The 24,034-nt window shown below is 38.4% G+C and overlaps 1 protein-coding gene across 6 annotated transcripts in view; it reads left to right on the plus strand.

The window, feature by feature from the left end:
• Nucleotides 1-24,034, plus strand: part of helz (helicase with zinc finger) — a 276,040-nt gene that overhangs the window by 93,757 nt on the left and 158,249 nt on the right. For 4 of the 6 annotated variants that reach the window (XM_043715064.2, XM_043715069.2, XM_043715066.2 and 1 more), the window contains 4 exons: nt 8,823-9,156; nt 14,265-14,395; nt 15,914-16,096; nt 21,375-21,476. In XM_043715064.2, coding sequence (XP_043570999.2) covers nt 8,823-9,156; nt 14,265-14,395; nt 15,914-16,096; nt 21,375-21,476 — 750 coding nt within the window. The remainder of the gene's footprint in view (nt 1-8,822; nt 9,157-14,264; nt 14,396-15,913; nt 16,097-21,374; nt 21,477-24,034) is intronic. The other 2 variants (XM_043715067.2, XM_043715068.2) reach the window with 1 other exon arrangement.

Here is a 24,034-nt window from a genome sequence, read left to right on the forward strand (position 1 = left end):
GGCATGAATTCATGCAAGTTTGCAGTAGTGTAATTAAATATGGAATGCAGTTAAAGTTCAAAGTCGCCTTGAATAGATTGATCATTTGAAGATTGTGTGATAGTTGTTTGTCTGCACACTAACTCATAGCCCCCAAAGTGCCCTGAACTGCAACACAAGCTATTCCTGTAGATGTTGCATTCATTCTGGATGTATAAACAGACTGTGCAGCAACAGACAATAGCTTGTTGACCTTGATGTGCAGTTAACGAGATGCTGCAAAGTGAGAATTAGCTTGTCATTTTGTTTCATGAAGCAAGAACTTGCATTTATATCACACCTTTCATGGCCTCACAATATTACAAAGTGCTTCTCAGTCCATGAGCTGCTGTACTGTAGGAAACATGCAAAACATTTATGGCACAAACAACAATGTAATGACTTGGTATTCTTTTGTTGATATTGGTAGAAAGAAAAAAATACCAGGAATACCAGTCCACATTTCTTCTCCAAAATAGAGTCATGAAATCTTTTATGTCTACCTGAGAGCGCAGACTGAGTTTCGACCTAACGTCGCATCTGGAAGAATATAATAGGGCAGCACTTCGTCACACTGCAATCATGCATAAACCTAGATTTTGCCCTCTAGTCTTCAGAATGAGTTCTGAACCCTTGATCTTCTGATTCAGTGCCACCAAAGGAGTTACGTCTGGCACCTCAAAGATGTAAGATGGACAGTAGTAATGTACACTTCACCAGCCTAAATTTTGTTTAACTGTCCATTCAAGAGTGCATTATAGTCTGCAACCGCAGGTATTCCATGAAATGGTAGAAATTAATTGATTTTTCATGGAAATAAATAGAATTGTAAACCAGCCAGTCAGCCCAACCAGTCTGCTTAAGCACTGACCACTTGTGCTACCTGAAGTGATAATCACATTTTACCAACAAGTTCCCATTTTTTCTCCCACTACTATTATCTTCATCCACCCATGCTATATTGAATACTGCAATTTCTACTTTAACCATGAATTGTGGAAATGAATTCTATAGTCTCAACTACATAAAGTTTCTATTTATTTTACATATCTGCCATGAAATATTTACTGTAATTTTCTTTCTAACAAGAAGTAGTTCCTTTTGCAGTCTAAATATCTATTTGATCCAAACCAGCCAACTTGCTAGCAATTCTGTTATATTTTCATTAAAGCCTCTGGATTCATCTGATAGACTAAACCTGCTCGAGCTGGATTTTATCAAGATTTTATAAAGGATATTTGAATCCCTATGATAAAAAGTAAAATATCATTGGTTTTTGTGTGAGTAGTTTTCTGCCTTGAGTGTCTTCTGAACATATAGCCTTTGATGGCCCTGAACTTTCCTCCATTTGGAGTACAGTTTGAAATTTTTTTGTTGTCAGTTCACATGTATTGAGATCAAATTTAGTCAACTTTTTTTTAGCCCATTTCCCCCAATTCATCAGTACCAATTTGTACTTGCTTTAATCTTAATCTATTTATCCCTCCTATTTTGGTGCCATCTGGAAATCTCAAGGCCAGCTTCTTGTAGATTTAGCTTTGTTTTCTTTACAGATTGGGTGCATTGATATACACCGCATCCAAAGATTTCAGAAGTACTTTGGATGACAATTACTCCTCCTATCCTTTGCCTCCTCGTACAGCAGATCATCGCACCAGCAGGTGGCATAGTAACACTTCAAAATTGAAGTATTGTTAATGCTCTGAGTTAATCATTCCTCTTCAAGAGGACATCGGAAGTTCAGGTATTTGTTAAGTGCCCTCATCAATAAGACAGCTTTTAATATCAAATGTTGATCATGCAGGTGAATTAGAAAACTGTTGTTTCTCAATTTTTTTGCCTGACAAGGCATACCAAATGACATTAGGAAATTGTTTCTCTTACTCTAAGGATTGTCAAACACCGTTTTTCTCTGCTTCCTTGTACCACAATTCACCTACTTGAACTCTATTTCTGTGTCAATATTTCTGATGCCTGTACCAGAATCTTTATAGGCTTTGCAATTGTGATTATTAACTTATTAGCAATTTATGCAGAATTCTTAGTAATTTGAGAGAGTGTGATTTCTTAATCCATTGAATCTCTGTAGCACATGGATTCTGGTGAATTTATGTGTAATAATCTTGCACAGCGCTATCTGTTGTGTGTATTTAGGACAGTTATGTTTTTTAGACTTCAGGGCTGTGTTAATGGGTATATGAGTTCATGAACTATCTCTGCATGGCAGACCTAAATTGAATCAGTGGTTATTGATTAAGTGCTATTTGTTAGAACTGTTAATAGCACTTTCCATCACTTGGCTGATGATTGATGGTAGATTAATTGTGCAGTAATGAGCTTGGTTGATATTGTCCTCTTTGTGGGTAATTATCGACTTTGGATAGATGCCAGGGTTGAAACTACTGGAATAACTTCACTTTGTTCTGGAGCACAAGTCTTCAATACTATCACTGGAATAACCTGTGGTCTTCACAGTATTAAAATATGAGTTCATGAACTATCTCTGCATGCATAATTTTATTTCATTTATTTTATTTATCTTTTTAAATTTTTTTTCCACTGTTCTGTACCTCGTATTTTTTGATTGTCTGTCTGTCTGTCTGTCTCTCTCTCTCTCTCCCCACTCTCTCATCACCTTTTTCCTCTCCTCTTCCCACTTTGCTACCCTTCTCCCCTGTTTTCCATTTTGCCTCTGCTTCATCCCTCCCCCCCCCCCCCCACCCCCACATATTTTGTCACACAGCCTTGGTCATTCACAGCTCCTAATCTCCCTATAATCTCTCCATGCACTGTCATTATCACCTCTTTATTGCTACCTTTCCTTCTGGAGCCATGACTCACCTTCTCTCAGCCTCGTAGAAATACCACCCTATTCCCCCCTTTTCTTTAGCTTTGACAAAGGGTCAGTTAGACGCGAAACGTCAGCTCTTTTCTCTCCTTACAGATGCTGTCAGACCTGCTGAGATTTTCCAGCATTTTCTCTTTTGTCTTCATAGTATTATCTGCCTTCAACCACTTCAGGTAAAGTGAATTGAATTTGCTGAAAAATGACATCTGTGTTGCTCAGAACTCAGAAGGAGGCTGAGGAGTCCATTTGGTACTTCCGGCTGAAGATGTTTACAAGTGCTTCAGTCTTGTTTTTGAGCAGAGGTATTGGGTTCCTCCGTAATTGACGATTAGGACATTTTTGGAACCATCACCATCAGTGAGTTAATTGTGCATTATTGTTCTTGACTAGGTGTGGTAGGACTGCAAAGCTTAGATCTGATTTATTTGTTGTGGGATTACTTTACATTATTCATCACATGTTGCTTGTGCTGTTTGCCTGTAAGTAGTCTTTTGTTGCTTCATCAGGTTTTTAGGTAAGCCTGGTGTTACTCCTGGTATGTCCTCTTGCAATCTTCGTTGAATCAGATTGTTCCCTTTGCTTGGTCTTAAAGATGGGTTGGAGAATGTGTTTAGAGTTTAGGTTTCACATTGTGATTGATTAGATTAGATTCCCTACAGTGTGGAAATAGGTCCTTCAGCCCAACAAGTCCACATTGACCCTCCGAAGAGCAACCCACCCAGACCCACTCCCCACACTTACCCCTGACTAATGCACCTAATACTACAGGCAATTTAACATGGCCAGTTCACCTGACCTGCACATCTTTGGACTGTGGGAGGAAACCGGAGAAAACCCACGCAGACACAGGGAGAATGTGCAAACTCCACACGACAGTTGCCCAAGGCAGGAATTGAGCATGGATCCCTGATGCTGTGAGGCAGCAGTGTTAACCACTGAGCCACCGTGCCACCCCCTCTGCAGTTGTTGCTGATAATTCAGTGCTCCTTAGATGCCCAGTCTTAAATTGAGATTCAATGAGAAATGACATAACCATGGGAGATCAAGATGCACAATCAGTCTGGGCAGAAACAAGAAATAGCAAAAGGAAGAAGTGCTTGGTAGGAGTAATCTGTAGGTTCCCAAACAGTGGTTCTGCAGTGGGACACAGTATAAACCAAGAAATGTGAGAAGCTTGCAAGAAAGGTACAACAATAATCATGGGTGATCTTAATATGCAAATAGATTGGAAGAATCAAATTGGCAAAGGTGGAGCCCCGAGGCACGAGTTCATTGAATGTTTTAGAGATTGGTTCCACAACTTACTGCTCCAAGAAACAATCAGGGAGCAGGGACTCTGGATTTGGTATTGTGTAATGAGAGATTAATTGATGGCATCATAGTTAAGGATCCTCTAGGAGTAGTGACCATAGTATGGTAGAATTGAAAATTCAGTTTGGGAATGGAAAAATAGAGTCCCACAGTAGTGTTTTGGAATTAAACAAAGGAAATTACATAGGCATGATGACAGATTTGGCCCGAGTGGATTGGGCAGGAAAGCTAAAAGGGAAGACAGCAGATGAGCAGTGGCAGTTCTTTAAGGAGCTACTTAATTCCTCACCACTAAAATATCTCCCGGTGAGAAAGAAAGATGGTAAGGAGGGTAAAACATAGCCATGGCTAAACAAGGAGATCAAGGACAAAATAAAGTCAAAACCTAAGATATACCGTATTGCAAAGGCCAGTGGCAAGCCAAAATACTGGGAAACTTTCAAATGTAAATGAAGGGATACTAAAAAATTAATCAAAAGAACTAAGGTAAATTACAAAAGAAAACAAGCACAAAATATAAAAAGGATAGCAAAAGCTTCTATAGGTATATAAAAGGGAAGAGAGTTGCTAATGTGAATGTTGATCCTTTGGAAGATGAAACCAGAGAGTTAATAGTGGGGAACACTGAGATGGCAGAGATACTCAATCAGTACTTTACCTTAGTTCTCATGATGGAGGACAATAGTACAATTCCTATTGGAACGGGCACGTCAGAGGCAATAGAAAGGGTAGAACTTAGCACACTCAACATTGATAAGGAAAAGGTCCTCAGCAAACTATTAGGATTGAGGGCAGACAAGCCCCCTGTGCCTGATGGCCTACATCCTAGGGTACTAAAGGAAGTGGCGGCAGAGATAGTGGATGCATTGGTTACAATATTTCAAAATTGCTTAGACACGGGAAAAGTTCTAGTGGATTGGAAATTGCTGATGTGACATCCTTATTCAAAAAAGGGAGAGACACAAAATGTAGGAAATTACAGACCAGTGAATTTAACATCTGTTGTTGGGCAAGTGTTAGAATCAGTTATCAAGGAAGTCATATCAGGACATTTGGAAAGTCAAAACATCAGAGTCAGCATGAATTTATGAAGGAAAAATCATGTTTAATAAATTTCCTAGAATTCTTAGAAGATGTGACAAACAAAGTGGATAGTGAGGTTACTGTAAATGTAATATATCTGGACTTCTGGAAGGTATTTGATAAGGTGCCGCACAAAAGATTAATTCGCAAGAATGGATCATAAGGATTGGGGTAATTTATTAGCTTGGATAAGTAACTGGCTGATAGATGGAAGACAGAGACTGGATAATTTTTTTTTCTGGATGGCAAGATGCAACCAGTGGGGTGCCACAGGGTTTGATCCTTGGGCCCCAGCTATTTACAATCTACATTAACAACTTGGATACAGGGACAGAAGGCTTGAAAACCACGTTTGCTGATAACACAAAAATAGGCAGGAAGGTAAATTGCAATGAGGAAATAAGAACCTTACAAGTAGATATAGGTAGGTTCGGAGAGTGGGCCAAAATGTAAGTTCAACGTGGATAAGTGTGAGGTCATGCATTTTGGTCGGGAAAAATAGGAAGGTGACCTGTTATCTAAATGGGGAGAGACTTCAAGGTGCTAAGGTACAAAAGGATCTGGGTGTCCTTGTTCATGAGTCACAGTAAAGTAGCATTCAAGTACAGCAGATAATAAAGAAAGCAAATGAAATGTTGGCTTTTATAGCTAAAGGAATTGAATATAAAGATAAAGACGTATTGTTGCAACTATACAAGGCATTAGTGAGACGACACCTGGGATATTTTGTACAGTTTTGGTCCCCTTATTTAAGGGAAAATGTAGTTGCATTGAAGGTAGTTCAGAGGAGGTTCACTTGATTGGTCCCAAATATGAGGGATTTGTTGCAAGAAACGAGATTGAACAGTTTAGGCCTATACTGTCTGGAATTTAGAAAAATAAGGTATTCAAGATGATAAAAGGTATGGATAAAATAGATGTTGAGAAGATGCATCCTCTTGTGGGGCATTCTAGGACCAAAGGTCGAAGTCTTAGGATAAGTGACAGCTAATTTGTGAGTTGAGGAGAGACTGCTTCTCCCAAAAGGTTCTGAATCTGTGAAATTTGCTACCTCAAAGTGTGGCAGATGCTGGGACAGTGAGTACATTTAAGGTGGTGTTGGACAGATTTTTAATTGGTAATGGGTTGAAAGGTTATAGGGAGAAAGTAGGAAATCATATCAGCCGTGATCGAATGACAGATGTACCGAATGGCCAAATTCTGCTTAGATATCTGATGAACCTTTGAACTTTTCTTGTTAGTTTTTTCACTACCTGCCATAGGCCCAATCTAACGGCTATGTCCTTTTGGACTTAACTAGTCTGCATTTATGTATCTTCTCAACATAACTATTTACTAATTTAATCTTCAATTAAATATTTCAAAACTTTCCCGACTACATTCATGCTCTAACTCCAAGTTAGCCTTTTTGGCTGATTGGTTGTACATTTGCAGAGGGCTGCAAAGCTGTCAATATTGAAAGATTCTCCATGATCCTCTTCTCTTCCTTTTAAACAATTTGGGTGCTTTCCCCACTATTCTTCTTTGTGAATGTTGAAACAAAACACTTGTTAAGCATCCATTACAAGATTAGTTTCACTGCTAGTGACTCACTGTTTTGAGTGTCTCCTCTTCCCCAAATCTGCCAAAAGTAAACAATTAACCATTCTCTTTTAACCGAAATTTTTGTAAAAGGATGTGCTATTCATTGTTTTAATTTCTCTCCTCTCACTTCCTCTCTGCTTTCCAGGTGCCCACCTCAAGCTCACCTTGTTTTCTATTTTTAAAATTGTTGTCCATTTGACTTGTTAAGATTTTTTTTTCTGATTTCTGTTTATCTGCAGCATCCTAAACCAGTGCTTAGTCTTAAATGTTTTTTGACAATGTTGCTGTTTTCTTTTAAAAGCTAAACTAGTTGTTGATCTAAAATTAAGCGATGATGTTTTTTCCAATCTCATTTAGCTGTATCTACTGTAATTCATCTGCTGACTTCACATTTTGGTTTTTGTGTTTCCCTTTCTGCTCGAGTCTTAAATCTACTGTGTAACGTCCATTACTCCCAGGTACTCTTCACGTTTAATGTCATCTACCTGATCATTTCATTTTTCATATTCAGATTGAGGAATGTCTCTCCCTTTCTTGAAGTGCTGTGCAGATAATAAGAATTCTCCTGTTTCAATTTGTGAGTGGCAATTCATATCTCCTATATGAATAAGTTATTCCTGTTAATGTCTGTAAGCTTTCTACAGATATTATCTTACATTTACCTCCCACAAGTAGTGTTTGCAGTGTAGTCCCACTAATGTAACAATTGTTTTAATTTTTAATCCTTTACCATAATAATTCTGCCTTAGCTTCCTTTTGTGAGATACTTCGATTTTCTGGGAATTTTTTTTAAGTTTTCAGAAGCTTTTTTTATTCTCACTAATTCATTTATTAACTGACAAGTCCCATAGTAACATTTCCTTCTGTATTTTGTTGACAATTTGGGTATTTGGACTTTCAGAAACTAAATTAATTAAAATCCAGAATTATCACCACACCTCTATCAAACTGAAAACCACAGCATACAAAGAAAGCAATAATTTCTTAAGTACTGCAGGATTTAAATGGTACAAGAAAACAGGTGTCAACTAGCAAGAGATTTTTTAAAAATTGACAATTGATGGAGGCAACTCTTCTCTCATTTGTCACCCCATGATTGATTTTCTACAGCAAAATTCACCCAGTGAATATTTTGAACCCTTCGAGATAGCACTTTCACCTCTGACTTAGAACGTTAAAACTCCAAGTCACTGCAGAGACTCGTGCACAAAAATCTAGATTGACAATATAAAACAGCACTAAGGAAGTTACAGCTCACAGTATTGGAAGTGCCATCTTCCAGATGAGATGATAAACAGGGATCTCTCTCAGGTGGATGTAAAGATCCCATGGCACTATTTCAAAGAAGAGCTATGACACTTCTCATTTGTCCCAGTCAATACTTACCCTTGAATCATGATCAGTAAAACATTATATCTGTTCATTGTTGCACTGTTATTTGTGAGAGCTTGCTATGCACAAATTGACTGCTGTGTTTCCTACAACAGCGAATGTAGTTCAAAAATACTTCATTGATTATGAAGCACTTTGGAATGTACTGAAGTTGTGAAAGGTATTTTATCAAGAAACGTTTTAGGTCTTTATCTCTGCGACAGTTTTGAACTCAAAAAATATCAGTTGGAAATAGTTCCCTCAGATCTCAATGTCCCTGGGTTATTAGATGGCCCTCATAGCCTGGGGAATTGTGGCCATCAATGTTAGGATGGCAAAAGAAGAAAATAAAAATTGGGATTAACTGGTGATTGATTTGAACTTGGTATTGAATAATGCAGATTGCCAGGTTATAGACCCATCTTACATGTGTGGTTTGTACATTTTTCAAAACAACTTATTTCCACATGTTGCATCAATGTAATTTTCTTAATGAGGAAACAATTGAGTTTGTATATCCGATCACCATGGTTTAAATTTAAACATTGTATATATACTTGAAAATTTCTGCCTTTGTAATGAGGTGACTTTTTTTTTAAATTTGCAGGTTCAACATTAAAGTAAATTTATATCTGGTAGCAAACTTCATGCTTACTGGTGTTTCAGGCGGTGCTAAATATGCTCAAGGAGGACAACTTTTTGCTCGCTTCAAACTCACTGAGACTCTTTCGGAAGAAACATTGGCTGGACGATTGGTAATGACCAAAGTCAATTCTGTCCTGTTGTTGCCAATAACTAAAGAGAGGTCCATGCAAGCCCAGGGAACCAAAGAAAAGGTTTACGAAGCCATGATTGAGGAAAAAACGAAAGAATGCATTTACTTAAGGTTGACCAAGGATTGCTGTGAGGAGCTAAAACTTCGAGCAGACAGAGAAATGCAGGTAATTTATGTCGCTACTGTTCATTGTATCCATTTGTGCTTTTTGCATTCATTAATAAAGTGGCTAGTGTATTGCAGGATTATTGTGACAAGGTATTTCCGGTGGGGAGACTAGCTTTTTTTTTTACACTTGATCTTGGACACCTTCAGCAGATGGTTTTATTTTGCTTCTTAGATTGTACATTTTATTCATGTGATTCTCTTGACAATATTCCAACCTGTTCCCATAGAATGCACCATTTCTGACCAACAGAATGGATGAGTCATCTATCTGTGTTGCATGATAACTCATGTTTTTCCCCTCCCACAAATGTGTGGTCAGCTTGGCCATTGCTTTGATCATTAAACATTAGTAACTCGACCAAATCACACTTTGAAGACAAATAAAACCAAGACAAATAAAACAAGGAAGAAAGTATGCAAGAAAAGGCTATAATTCTTTGGGCATGCAGTAACTTGAATTTTTAGGTTCAAGTGATGTCTATACTAGTGTTCAATCTGAAGCTGTCTCAGTTTAGAGCTGCAAACATCCCTTGGCGTCATTGAACAGATTGCCTTCAGATTTTAATGTAATACTGCTACCTTGACTGTGATAAGATTTGCATTGTTCACAACCATGTTATCAGTGTCTAGAATAGAAGAATTAATTGTACTTGGATGTAAAGAAAGCCATTGCTTCCACGATTATTTGAGTCTCTGTGTACAGAACATGGCAATATCTGTATCTTGAATTTTGAAGAATAGATAGTTTCAACACATTGACAACTTTGGCCATGTCCCAGAATGGTTAACGTAGTGAGCATTTAAGTCATAGAGACCATGAAGATCCCACTTTTGAATGCCAGTCTGTGCTGCAGTATCAGCTGAAGCAGTCTTCGAGGAGAAAAATGAAAAATGCTGGAAACACTCAGTAAGACAGGCTGTGAAGCGAGCAATGCCAATGACTTAGGTCAGTGACCTTTCATCACAGTTATGCTCAGCAGTGTTTTCCTTCTGCATTCAGGCTGATTAAAATTGGTACCATAATTCCTTGATTAGGATAGGAAAATTGGCATTAATTCTTTGGTGATCAGATTTTTGTATGTGATAGCTCCCATTGTCAGTTAGCTGCTTGGGTGAATTTCCAGAAAGTGTCTATGGATCTGTACTGCAGCATAAATCAGTGCATTGAGCAGGAAATTAGCAAAGCAAATCAAACATTTTCTGTACTTTGTTCTTGACTGGGAAAAAGAAGTATGAAACTTTTGGCACATATGTGAAAATAACTGTACAAAAAATTAACTTCTTTAAAAAAAATGTAAAATTGGACAAACTTTCTTGTGAATATATAATCTACTTCAGTGCAGGGCATATAATTATTATTTTCCTTCAATCAAACTGAACAGGTATTGGAGCACTGGGCGGCACAGTGATTAGCACTGCTGCCTCACAGCGCCAGAGACCCGGGTTCAATTCCCACCTCAGGCTACTGACTGTGTGGAGTTTACACGTTCTCCCCATGTCTGCGTGGGTTTCCTCCGGGTGCTCCGGTTTCCTCCCACAGTCCAAAGATGTGCAGGTCAGGTGAATTGGCTATGCTAAATTGCCCGTAGTGTTAGGTAAGGGGTAAATGTAGGGGTATGGGTGGGTTACGCTTCGGCGGGTCGGTGTGGACTTGTTGGGCCGAAGGGCCTGTTTCCACACTGTAATGTAATCTAATCTAATCTAAAGCAAGTCATAAAGATAGGAAGCTTACTTTGCACTGAACTGCATTTTACCAGTTCGGTGTAAATTGTAAACCTTAAATTAGGCTTCAAGCGCAAGATAACTTTGGTTTCACAATGCTATTTTATGGTACTGGCAACAATTTGTGATTTGAACTTTTGTTTCAAAAGGGAAGTTACTGCCATACAGACAACGGTGTTAAAATCTGTTTGGTGCTAGTGCGCTGAATATAAGTGCCAAATATTGGCGTAACTATCTTTTTAGAATTGATGCCTTAATCGCACTATGGCAACTGGTAAATTTCTATTCCAGAGTAAGTAATTGAATTTAAAATTTGTCTTTGGTATGATGACTGAAGAAATCACCACTAGTCTTAAAATCTTATCTAGTTTCCAAATGTCCTTTGGGAAGGGATCGTCAACATGGCTTTGTGCATGCTTTTTTTTGAAGAATCGATGAATAAAACTGTTGAGGGTGGAGCAGAGCATGTTGTCTATATAGACTTCGGTAAGATGTTTGACAAGGTTCCGCATAGTAGACTGGTTAACAAGGTTACATTGCATAGAATACAGGGAAACTAGCCATTTGGATACAGAACTAGCTCAAAGTAGGAGACGGGGTGGTGGAGGGTTTCTTTTCAGACTGGAGGCCTGTGACCTGCAGTGTGCCACAGGCATCAGTTGGGTCCACTGCTTTTTGTCATTCATATAGATGATTTAGATGAGATATATGAGTTATGGTTAGTAAATTTGCAGATGGCACCAAAATTGGTGGTGTAGTGGACAGCCAAGAAGGTTACCTCACGGTACAATGGGACCTTGATCAGATGGTGAGATGGGCTGAGGAGTTGCAGATGGAGTTTAATCTAGGTAAATGTAAGGTGGTGCTGCATTTTCGTAGGGCAAATCAGGGCAGGATTTGTACATTTAATGGTAAGGTCCTGGGGAGTACTGCCAGACAAAGGGACCTTGGAGTATAAGTTCATCGTTCCTTGAAAGTGGAGTCGCAGGTAGACAGGGTAGTGAAGAAGACATTAGATATGCTTGCATCAATTGGTTAGTGCATTGAGTATAGGTATTGGTGTCATGTTGCGGCTGCAGAGGACATTGGTTAGGCCACTTCTGCTATACTGTGTTCATTTCTGGTCTCCTTACTATATGAAGGATGTTGTGAAACTTGAAAGGGTTCAGAAAAGATTTATAAAGATGTTGCCAGGGTTGGAGGATTTGAGCTATTGGGAGAGGCTGAATAGGCTGGGGTTTTCTTCTCTGGACCATCTGAGGCCGAGGGGTGACCTTATAGAGGTTTATAAAATCATGAGGGGCATGGATAAGGTGAATAGTCAAGGTCTCTTTCCTGGGATAGAAAAGTCCAAAGCGAGAAGGCATTGGTTTAAAATGAGAGGAGAAAGATTTAAAAGGGATCTAAGGGGCAATGTTTTCGTACAGAAGGTGGAACCTGTATGGAATGAGCTGCCAGAGGAAGTGCTGGAGGCTCATACAATTACAACATTTAAAAGGCATCTGGATAAATACAATAATTAGGAAGGGTTTAGAGGGACGTGGGTCAAATGCTGGCAAATGGGACTGATTAGTTTAGGATATCTGGTTGGCATGGATGAGTTTGGCCAAAGTATCTGTTTCTGTGCTGTTCATCTCTATGATCTCTGACTGTATGTCCTTAACTGCTCTGGCTTACACGTGACTGCAGACCCACAAGAATATGTTTGACATTTAATTTTCCTCCGAAATGGTCTCGGAAGCAATTTAGTTGAAAGATATTTAGGATTGGTCTCAAATGTTTGGCCTTGCCAGTTGTTCCCATACCACATGAAAAAGTAAAGAAAGATATCTGACCAGTGAAGTTATTAAAAAAAAAACAGTCAGAAAGACATGATTTGGCACAAAAGTTTACCTCCTTCATTTGGTGCTGGTTTACAGTTAGGGTTTTGAAGTGCAATGCATTGGGTAATAAATATGAAAGTAAGATACTTCATTGATGGTCCCCTTGATCTCCACTTTGTATCCTATACACGTTTTAGTTTGAGAGAGTTCTTATTGAATACTGTGTCATATCTCAATATTTAATTTTGACTGTCATTTTGTGATCATCAAGGATCTCACAGGCATGGTCTACTGAAGATTGGAAGTAAAAAAGCTAAATGCTCCACCAAGCTTTTTAATTATAATTGAGCACCATAAAGTGAATGCAGAAAACTCATTTTACTCTGCATTGTTATGATTTTAATTTTTGGCTTTGACTGTTTCAGAAGATGGATCAGTACAGCACAGAAACAGGTTCTTTGGCCCACTATGTTCTGTGCCAAGAATGATATCATTCTAAACTAATTCCATCTGTTTGCACGTGGTTCATGTCGTTACTTTTTCCCCTATCACCTTAAACCTATGACCCTTCGTATTTCACATTTCCACCCTGAAAAGACTCCAATTCTACACCCTATGCCTGTTATACTTATTCCTACTTCTATCAGATCGCCCCTTAGCCTCTGACACTCTAGCAAAAGAATCCAAGTTTGTCCAATCTCTCCTTTTAGCTAATACACTTCAATCCAGGCAATATTCTGTTCTGAGATGAGAGGCAGGCACATCAGATACACTTGTGAAATATTCTATTGATGTTGGAAATATTTCTTTAAAAATCTTACATATTTTATTGCAATGCTGCAGAAAGCAGTCTGTACTTTGTAATAGACATTTGCAATAATATTAGTTTCCTAAAAGAGTTAAATTAATCTTTTCAATCTGATTGGGACAGCACCAGCTTGAATTTGATGGGCCATGATTCTGTTTGCATCCAAAGGTTTGGTGAGCAGCCCAAAGATGAGAGTGTTCTCTCTCCCTCACCCATGCAGTTAAGGTGATATCATACTGTGCCTACCACCTTTTCCAGTGCATTTATATCCATCTATAACAGCTGTCAGCTGTTGAAGGAATGATTGAACCTTACAACTAATTTGTTATGCAAAAGTAACTGTTGTGTTAGTTTACTTGAAATTTATTCCTGCTTGCCTGCATCAAGCTCCTTGGAAAATGAATTTCCATTCATGTTTTTCAGTTCCAATTTCTGGGAAGTTGGGAATCTCCTCATGTAACTGCTCTCTCTTTCACATTGTATAATGTTGACACTATCTCAAACAATATGAAGGGCACTTTTGACAGTCGGAGGCTGAAAATCTGATTTGAAAGCAGATTTTGAAAATAAAATGTATTGGTTAAAATCTTGTTAGGTTTTTTTGCACTCTGCATGTAAGCTGCATACGCAGCCTCTGTTTAAATTATGTCAGTTTGTTTTTGTTAACACAGTGTACTGAAGCTGATGCAAGATTATTGGTACCTATTTATTGGACATTTTTGAACTGTTTACAACTATCTTATTGATTTATAGGTTGAACTTCAATTTCAACTCAATCGCTTGCCTCTCTGCGAAATGCATTATGCCCTGGACAGAATCAAGGACAACAGTATTCTCTTTCCAGATGTCTGCATGTTTCCTACAATTCCCTGGAGTCCCATCAGGTATGGTGTGCCAACAACGTGGCACTTGAGAATGTGGCATTAATATTACATCAGGCATGCAGCTCGTCACAGATGGCTTTATTGAAGCTATTATATAGAATTGGCTACATTTCTTAGCCCTTCACCCGTGTTTTCAAAAAGATCAGACTGGATTGACTGCTCTGTGACCGAGAGAAGAGCGGGTCACAGCAATTTGCATTCATGTATATTCATGCACAAATGCAGAAAATGTCAGGGGGTGGTGCTTAACCTGTTTATTGTGATTAATAGTTTGTGTGAGGCTAGCAGCATGTAACTAATTGATTTTCATAATTAAAGTTTTTAAAATTTAGGAGCTTTTCAAAAAAAATTCTGTAAAGCTCACTATCTTGATCAAATATGCAGAAAATGTGGGAAATGCCTTTAATTGTATTTATAAATCCAACAGGCATTTTTGAAGATGAGTCTGCACAACATGCGGCACGGTGGCACAGTGGTTAGCACTGCTGCCTCACAGCGCCAGAGACCCGGGTTCAATACCTGCCTCAGGCGACTGACTGTGTGGAGTTTGCACGTTCTCCCCGTGTCTGCGTGGGTTTCCTCCGGGTGCTCCGGTTTCCTCCCACAGTCCAAAGATGTGCAGGTCAGGTGAATTGGCCATGCTAAATTGCCCGTAGTGTTAGGTAAGGGGTAAATGTAAATGTAGGGGTAGGGGTATGAGTGGGTTGCGCTTCGGCGGGGCGGTGTGGACTTGTTGGGCCGAAGGGCCTGTTTCCACATTGTAAGTAATCTAATCTAATCTAAACATAAGCTTTCTACATGCAAATATTTAGTCTAACTAGCATCTTGTGCATAGTTCCCGTCTATTCACTTGAATGAAACTCTTCTGTTTCAATTTAACATAAAATGCTAAGCACCTTCCATGCAAAGAAATTGCTGCCTTCTCTTGTGTATAGTGCTATAAGAAGAGTAGACCTGCTAATTACATGTCCTGAAAGAATAATGCACCGACGAAAACTGTGCAATCTGTAACTTAGTGGAAAATTAGTACTGTTCAAACTAAATGAGTTGCAAATAAAATGTTTGGTCCAAGGTCCTCATCAATAAACAGATGGTGCTCCTTTATGACCCAGTTTTTGGAAAATATTGGATCCTCTACAGAGAATCATCTTTTCTCTCTTTCACAAGATTCAACTGATTAATTTGGTACAACTCCCCAAATGGAGCAAATTTGTAAAACCTTAAGAGGGTGTGTCAAAATACAGCAACTTATTTTCTATTATAAATATACTTATTTCTAAAAACCGAAAGAATTGCAGATGCTGTAAATCAGAAGCAAAAGCAGAAGTTGCTGGAAATCAACTAAATATGGTTTTTATTTGTGGGGTGTATATATATACATATATTATATAAAATTTGGTGTAACTTGGTTTGGATAATGTAAAACCGGATTTATTTGAAAATTCTGACTTTTTAAGACATGTTGGTTTTGAAAGCTGCATAAGTTGCAAATAGCTTTTTTGTTTTGTCTTACTGGAGTAGACAATGGGATGAGCAGTTGGATCCCCGGCTAAATACTAAACAGAAGGAGGCTATTCTGGCAATCACAACTCCACTTTCCATCCCACTTCCTCCAGTTCTCATCATCGGTCCCTATGGAACAGGAAAAACATTTACACTGGCTCAGGCAGTCAAACACATACTGAAACAGCAGGATACAAGGTGAGCTTTTTACTGCAATATTTCATTACACATTGACAATGTTCTGCTTTATGTAAACCTCTTTCAAAAGAAAGCACCTTTTTCTTCGAGAATTGGGTGGTAACTATGCTAGGAGAAAGTGAGGACTGCAGATGCTGGAGACCAGAGTTGAAAAATGTGGTGCTGGAAAAACACAGCAGGCCCGGCAGCATCCGAGGAGCAGGAGAATCGACAATTCGGGCATAAGCCCTTCTTCAGGAATCATAAGCCCTTCTTCAGAATTCAGGAAAAGATTTCTGAAGAAGGGCTTATGCCAGACACGTCGATTCTCCTGCTCCTCAGATGCTGCCTGGCCTGCTGTGTTTTTGCAGCACCACATTTTTCAACTCTGGTAACTATGCTATGTTAATTTTAAAACACATTCACTTACATGATGTAATAAGGGTTGTGCCAATGACCTGAAGATTCTTTCCAGCAAATAATTGAATGAAACAGTCAAAGAATAACTGAGATTTGATTCTTGCTCTGTGCCAAATTATGTGATGGAAGTTTTGGTATAATTGGCTGTGAAGATCTTGAAACAGTTAGTCAGTGTTGACCAGTACAAACGGCTCACCAAGACCAACAAAACTGGCCCCTTTGAATTTGACCTCAAATCTAGATGTATTGCAACATTGAAAAGTTAAGTTACACATCTTTCCTGCCATTCGATGCCAATAATACATTGCAACCAGGGCAGGGCAAATGGAAATGATTATGTCACTTAATTTGATGGTGGTAGTTGATACATATTGAGTGGTGAGGATTAGATAGAATTTGACTGTGACCATAACAATAAGATGTTGAATGCATCCACAGTGGTTGTGTTTGGGTGTTTATATGCAACCTGAACCATAATTTAAGCCTTTTCAAAATTGATTGTAAGGCCGAAATATTGAGCCTGTGGAGCAAAGTAGTGGAACGGCACGTGAATATCCTTGAGAATATTGGTGGACAATGTACCATCATCTGTAAAGAACATGTGGAAAATAATTATCTGCATTAGTTTTGTTCTAGAAATCTGCCAGCAATGATTAAAGATGCCCTGTATGTGAGTTGTCAAAATTATTTGTATTCAAATCCATCATCTCGTATAGTTGGGATTTTGAAGTTTAATCTAGGCTGCTCCAAGAATTCTACTGATGATTGTGTTTTCAGAAATCTTGTTACCCTGCCAAACTGTTTAAAAATGGGTTGGATTGAACCAATTACAACTATGCATTCTGAGCTGATAACAGTTTGCCAGGGAACGTACAATATATGAATGAACTTAGCAGTACTGACTGTGTTTGGGATGGTTTTCTGAATAAATATATTGAGGAACCTGTGAGAGAACAGGCCGTCCTAGACTGGGTATTGCATATGAGAAAGAAATAATCGGCAGTGTATCTGTGTGACACCGTTGAGGAGTAAGTGTAATATGGTACAGTCAATTCTGCTAGAACACAGTAGTTCCATTCTTGTGCAGTCCTGTATTATGAGAAAAACGTCTAATAGCAGCACCATTTAAACTAACGTGGCTGGAATTGCGTTATAACCAATACATGCTTTAAAACTTTGAGCTTTAGGAAGTGTCCCCAATTCGTCATAGCGAATGTGTTAACGAAATGCATGTTACAGCAAGACGACCTGGAGAAAGTTTTGTGTCCTACGATCTTATACTCCACAACCACTTGATAAAGGACCAGCACTCTGAAAGCTAGTGCTTCCAAATAAACCTGTTGGACTATAACCTGATATTGTGTGATTTTTAACTTTGTACACCCCAGTCCAACACCAGCACCTCCAAATAATAAAATATTTAACAACTCTTGGCAAACAGTGACAGGATCGGACAGAGTCTATGGATCTACAAAAACAAATCTACTGGGAACTTTAAGGATGTGGCAAGCAGAGTAGATGTAGTTTAATTGCATTTTGAGGAGGCTTTCGATCGGGTCCCACATAAGAGATTAGCATGTAAAATTAACATGCACAGGATTGAGGGGAGTATACTGAATGGTTATAAATTGAGAGGGGGGGGGGAAATGCAATGAGACCTAGGTGTCTTTGTACACCAGTTACTGCAGATAAGCATGTAAGTGTAGCAGGCAATGAAGAAGGCAAATCATATGTTGGGCTTCATAGCCGGAGGATTTGAGTGCAGGAGCAGGGATATCTTGCTGCAATTGTGCAGGGCCTTTGTGAGAATAAGCCTGGAATATTGTGAACCGTTTTAGTCTCCTGACCTGAGGAAGGATGTTCTGGCCATGGATGGATTGCATTGCAGATTCCTGAGCTGGCAGGACTGACCCATGAAGAGAGACTAGATCAGTTATATCTATTTTTGCTGGAATTTAGAAGAGTGAGGGGGCATCTCATGTCAATCTATAAAATTCGAACAGAATTAGACAGATTAAATGCAGGAAAGATGTTTTTGATGACTGAGGAGCCCAGAGGATGCAGAAGGGTGCAGAGTAGGCCATTTAGGACTTGATCAGGAGAAATCACTCCCCCAACAAGAGGTGAACCTATGAAATTCTCTGCCACAGTAAATGGTTGAGGTCAAAACATTGATCCCTTTGCCCCTGAGAACGATATCAAATTCCTTGAAAGCATTCAAAGGGTGTGGGGAGAAAGTGGGAACAGTGTACTGGGTTGAATGAATAGCAGACCAATATCTAAGGACTGAATGGCCTATTCCTGCTCCTGTTTTCAATGTTTGTACTCTCAATGCATTTTTCACTGCAACTCCACCATGATGAAAATTAGACTGTTCTTGGTGATTTTTTGATGTTTGTTTGAGTCAGTTCATTTAAAAAAATAACCTCCACTAGTGGTTGAGAAAAATATTTATACATTCTGAAATGTGTACAATAATATTTTATACAAGAAATATAGTCATAAACCAAACAATGAATTCTAATAAGGCTTATATCAAATTCATGTAAAGACGAAATAACCCGGTTAAAACATGTAGGTATGTAACAATCATATAGTAACAAAAATATCTGCTTATTTAATATGCTTGATAGGCTTATAAGACACCGATTTTTGAAATGCAGCTGTATGTGAGACAGGAATTGTGTACCAACAGATGGCTTTACTTTTGGCTAAAATAAATGCAGTGAAAATACAACTTGGAGATTTGAGCATCCAAATGTTACAACTCCCAAGAACTGTCAGAACAGCCATTGAGGATTTAATCTGTTCTCAATAAGGAAGTTGGAAATTAATTTCACCCATTTCTTATCTGAATTTATTGTATTTTTGTTTGTTACGTTATTCCCTAGTTTTGGCTCATGGTGCTCCAAGCTGCATCCAATAATCCAATGTTAAGACTGTATAAATGAAACCATTTTTGTTTTTGAGCAAGAGGTAACTCATTATCTAGTTTTTTTCCACTAATTGGTAATTGAGCCACTTCTGTATAGTTTTCCAACTGTTTGAAGAGGTCAGATCATTTACCTTTCAAAGCATGTAATAAACATAGGGATGCAAAAAAAGATGTGAAATCTGTGCACCTAATCCATTTGTGTGCTACCTCCTTACCATTTTTTGCATGACTCTTGATCCTAGCTTTTAATCTGTGTATGCAAAGCAATGAGAGATGGCTAGTCTTTAATATTGAATAATTTACCCATCCTGCACAATCCAAACTCAGATTTCAACTACTGGCTGAATGCAATATTTTTGAATTTATAAAAATGCCAGATCTCAAAAACAAGCAATTAGTTCAGATTTGTTTTTCACTGCGAGTTCTGTTTGGGTATCTAATGGATGGGTTGAGTAGGCTATTTACCCATTTCGTAGGTTCATTGAGGGGTTCCAAAGTCTTTGACAGTCAGGCCTTATTTAAATATTTCCAATGAGGCATCTGAATGATTTCAAGCACAGGTGGGCAGCTCACTTTTTTTGAGGGCAAGATGTCTTGAAGACATGGTACCTGCTTAAAGCAAAATTGCATGCCTTAAAACAAGGTTGTTGTTGAATTTCTTTGATTATTGCAACTTGATATTGGCTGTCCTTGTGCAATCTTTCACCCAAGCTTTCAGATGTATTGTTTAACCGTGCTGGAGCAGGTAACGCTGGGCAGTCCCAGCTGACTCCTGAAGCACTGCTTTCTTAAACACCGTTCCTCAGCAAACTGGAGGTCCATCATCCTGTGCAGTGCATGTGGCTACCTTCATGTCACTTCCACCCTAGCTTCACTGGAGGTGTCTGTTTTCTTCTACTGATACTGCTGTGGTTGGTCCTTGTTCGGTCAGAAAGGAGCTACAAAAAGCAATCCCATTCTCCACTATGTAGATCTCAGAACGTGCTGAAATGTTTCACACAATAGATGTATCTTTGTTCACGCTAAATCCTGACAGTGAATCATTCAGTTAGATTCACTGAGCCAAAGACTTTCAGGCAAGTGGCTTTCCAAGCTCTTCTTTTCAAACTGTGTACTCTACTGGGTGAATCCTGTGCTCAGCATTAGACCTGCCATTTCAGCTTGACCATCCAAGTGGATTATGGCATCCAATCCATGCAAACTCAAGCACCTCTAGTGCATATTATGTTTATACAACATCTACGTACTTGTCCGCTTCCATTTAAGGCATGATATATTTTTCACAGTGTGTAATACTTCTGTTGTTTCCTACTTGACCAACTTCCCTGCTCGTGTCACCTCTAACAACAGTTGTTTCTACAGTTGTGGAATAGTTCACAGTGCAATACATTTGTGATACGGTTCTATAAATCTTGAAGTTGTTTATGTGCATGTTGGAAATGAGCAGATGAAGATTAAAATAATGAGTGAGGAACCAGTTTATCTATCTTTTGTGTGTGTGTTTGGGAATGGGGGTGTCAATTAGGGAGAGCCATTTGTTAATGAGACAATGAGATTCCTGAATATTGGTTGATTGAAAGGCAATAAGACTAACCAAAGTATTTAACAAAGCTAGCTGTTAAGTATACTTTGGTTTTTTTCATGAAGAGTTGTACACCAAAAGTAGATGCTGGAGTATGGCCAAGTCACATTTAAAGGACTCCACCAAGGACTGCTGTGTCTCTTTTGGGAATTTTGATGTCTTGTTCATATTTCATCTTCAGAAACTTGAGGCAAGTGTAGAATGGATATTTTAGCAGGTGATTTTAAGCTTAAAGTGAGCAAGTCGTGATGCTTGCCTTAACATTCATTCAAACATTTGTTATTTGGTGTTCCTTGCTGCTAGTGTGACCTGATTTTCTTTTATGTTTGCACTTCAATATTGTTTTTTTTTCCCTCATGCAGAATCCTTATTTGCACCCACTCTAACAGTGCTGCTGATTTATATATAAAAGATTATCTCCATCCTTACGTAGAAGCTGGAAATCCACAGGCTCGGCCTCTCAGGTATGACTTTGAAACATTTGACACAGTTATTACTTGGCAGTAATATACTTCAGCTGATTAATGCAGTAATGTGATGTGCCAAGCAATGACTGTCTGCAGGTTTTGATATTTGCACTGAATGCTAGAATGATGCATTGCAAACTGGTGCATAATGAGATATCGCTTTCCTCCCTTTACCCTCTACCAAATTGGGGATGATAGGTCTTAAAACGTCTCATAGCAAACCAGAAGTTTAGATTTTCTCTCTCTGTAATTTAATAGTTAAATAATGTGTGAAGAAACAATGATAAGCCTTTTGGTGATAACTAAAATATATTTTACAAAATATTTGTAACCTTCTTGTTAAAGTCTTGTGTATGTATTTATAGAAACATGCTTCAGTCATCGTAAACCCATGCAGCGTTACAAACTGCTGGCTAATTTCTCTTATTCCTTTAAATTTCTCTAAATGGCACGAGAAATCCCAATATTCAAAGGGATTTCTCATGACGGATGAACCCGTTTCTGTCATTTTTCTGGCTACCTCCTATACTCATTGTAACAACTGTTGTTGACACGCCTGACTGAAAATGTGTTCAACTGTGGTGAACATTTAAGACCAAGTAGAGCTCAAAATCCTTTCTTAGATTAAGATGTCTTCTGTCTCTGTGAAACCCTGAGGTTTAAAGGGTTTGCCTCATTCAGCAACTGCTAAAGATTGAATATTTTGAGTTGCTTTCTTTAAATCTTGTATTAGTGACGATGTGATACAACATCTTCGTTTATTTTAATGTTGTGGTTTGCAGATGTGGGTGTCACAGTCTAAATTAGTCAATTCTCTGATTGCCTTTTATTTATCTTATTAATCCATTATAATGAGCCTTCAGAATTATTATGGAAATGTATGAGTGATTTTGTGCAAAGTCCCAGCTATTTTACAAATGGTAATATTTATCTTGATCTTGTAGTCAAAAAAAAATTGAAACCTCCTTCCAATATCACCTTCCTTTTGTTGAACCCAAAGATTGTTTTTATTGTGTTTGGTTGGATCAAGGGCTTATGCCCGAAACGTCGATTTCTCCTGTTCCTTGGATGCTACCTGACCTGCTGCGCTTTTCCAGCAACACATTTTTCAGCTCTGACCTCCAGCATCTGCAGTCCTCACTTTCTCCTCAAATAAAAAAAAGACTTGTAATTTATCTCGTTCCTTTCCCAGTTGTAATGTTGGAAATGTGGCAGGCAGTGTCATCTTGGCAGCAAACTTCGAAAAACAATAATGTGATAATGACCAGACAATCTGTTTTTGAGATGCTGTTTGAACAATAAATATTGGCCAGGATATGGAATAATTTCTCTGCTTCTCTTTGAGAAAATACCATGGATTTCTTTACATTTATCTGAGCGAACAGATGGCACTTGGTTTAATATCTCCTCCAAATTGTTTGAATCTCCACTCGTGCATCACTCACTCAATAGTATACTGGAATGTCAGCCTTAAAGTTTGTACTCAAATCCTGGGGTGGGACTTGAACTCACAACCTCATAACCTTGTGGAACACTTCTGAATTGATTCTGAGTTTTGCATCTTACCTTTTAAGTAGATCAGCCTTAATTCCTCATTGTATACCTCACTTATTTTTCTCAAGTAATTTTTATATAACCTTAATTTGAAACTTTTCTCTGGAAATGTTTAATTCTGTAAGTGCCCCAAGATGCAGTCTGTCTGAGGCATTACCTCAGAAATCACGTGCAGTGATAATGTTCCTATCTCTGAACCAGGAGACCTAGATTCAAGCCCCACATTCTCCAGAGATTTGTAACCAAACCTGAGCCGGTTGATTTGAAAATAAAATAGAATCACTTGCTCAAGTTTATTTTCAGCCAATGTAAAAATCAGTTAATTCATTGACCAACTTAATGCAGTGCTGCAGTTTAAATGTTTTTAAGTATTTCTGTCTTCTCTATAGATGATTCTGAAGAACTTTGAGTTTGTCCTGTTCAACTAGTTGAGGATAGATTTTGATGTGCATTTCTTTGAACATTACAAGCAATGTTGATTTAGGTAACTGAAATCTCAGAGTTCAGTTCAAATTCTGCAGAGATTCAGATAATCTTTAGTGTGGCAAGAACAAAGTTCATGCCTTGCTGCAGGATCTTGCCAGCAATCCCTAATAACTCTGACTTTTTAAAGTCTTTTACAACAAACATCTGGTATTGTTAAAGCTTTCTGGATGCTCAGAATGTGTAGGCATTGCCTGTATTCAGTTGGGAAGATACTAGCTTTTGACCCCTGCATTATGCTGAGTTTGCTGATCTGAGCCAAATCAATGGGACAGTCTCTGTCATAGGTTAGGAAGGGATATGGTGAGGAAGAAGTGTTATCAACCATAGTCGGTGTTCCTGAACCTTAACCAGATGCCTTAGCTAAAAGATACGTATCTGGGCACTGAATGGGATAGCTTTGATTATCATAGATTATTATGTGAGTCTAAGATAAAATATCAAAGGATCTTTTTTTTTCCCTATGGCACTGGAGAAGGATTATTAAAATGACTGAGTGAGTGGAATGTTTTACCCAA

Source organism: Chiloscyllium plagiosum, unplaced genomic scaffold, assembly GCF_037043375.1.
Source record: "Chiloscyllium plagiosum isolate Xiang-an unplaced genomic scaffold, Cpla_swu_hap1 HiC_scaffold_25, whole genome shotgun sequence".
Classification (NCBI taxonomy): Eukaryota; Metazoa; Chordata; class Chondrichthyes; order Orectolobiformes; family Hemiscylliidae; genus Chiloscyllium; species Chiloscyllium plagiosum.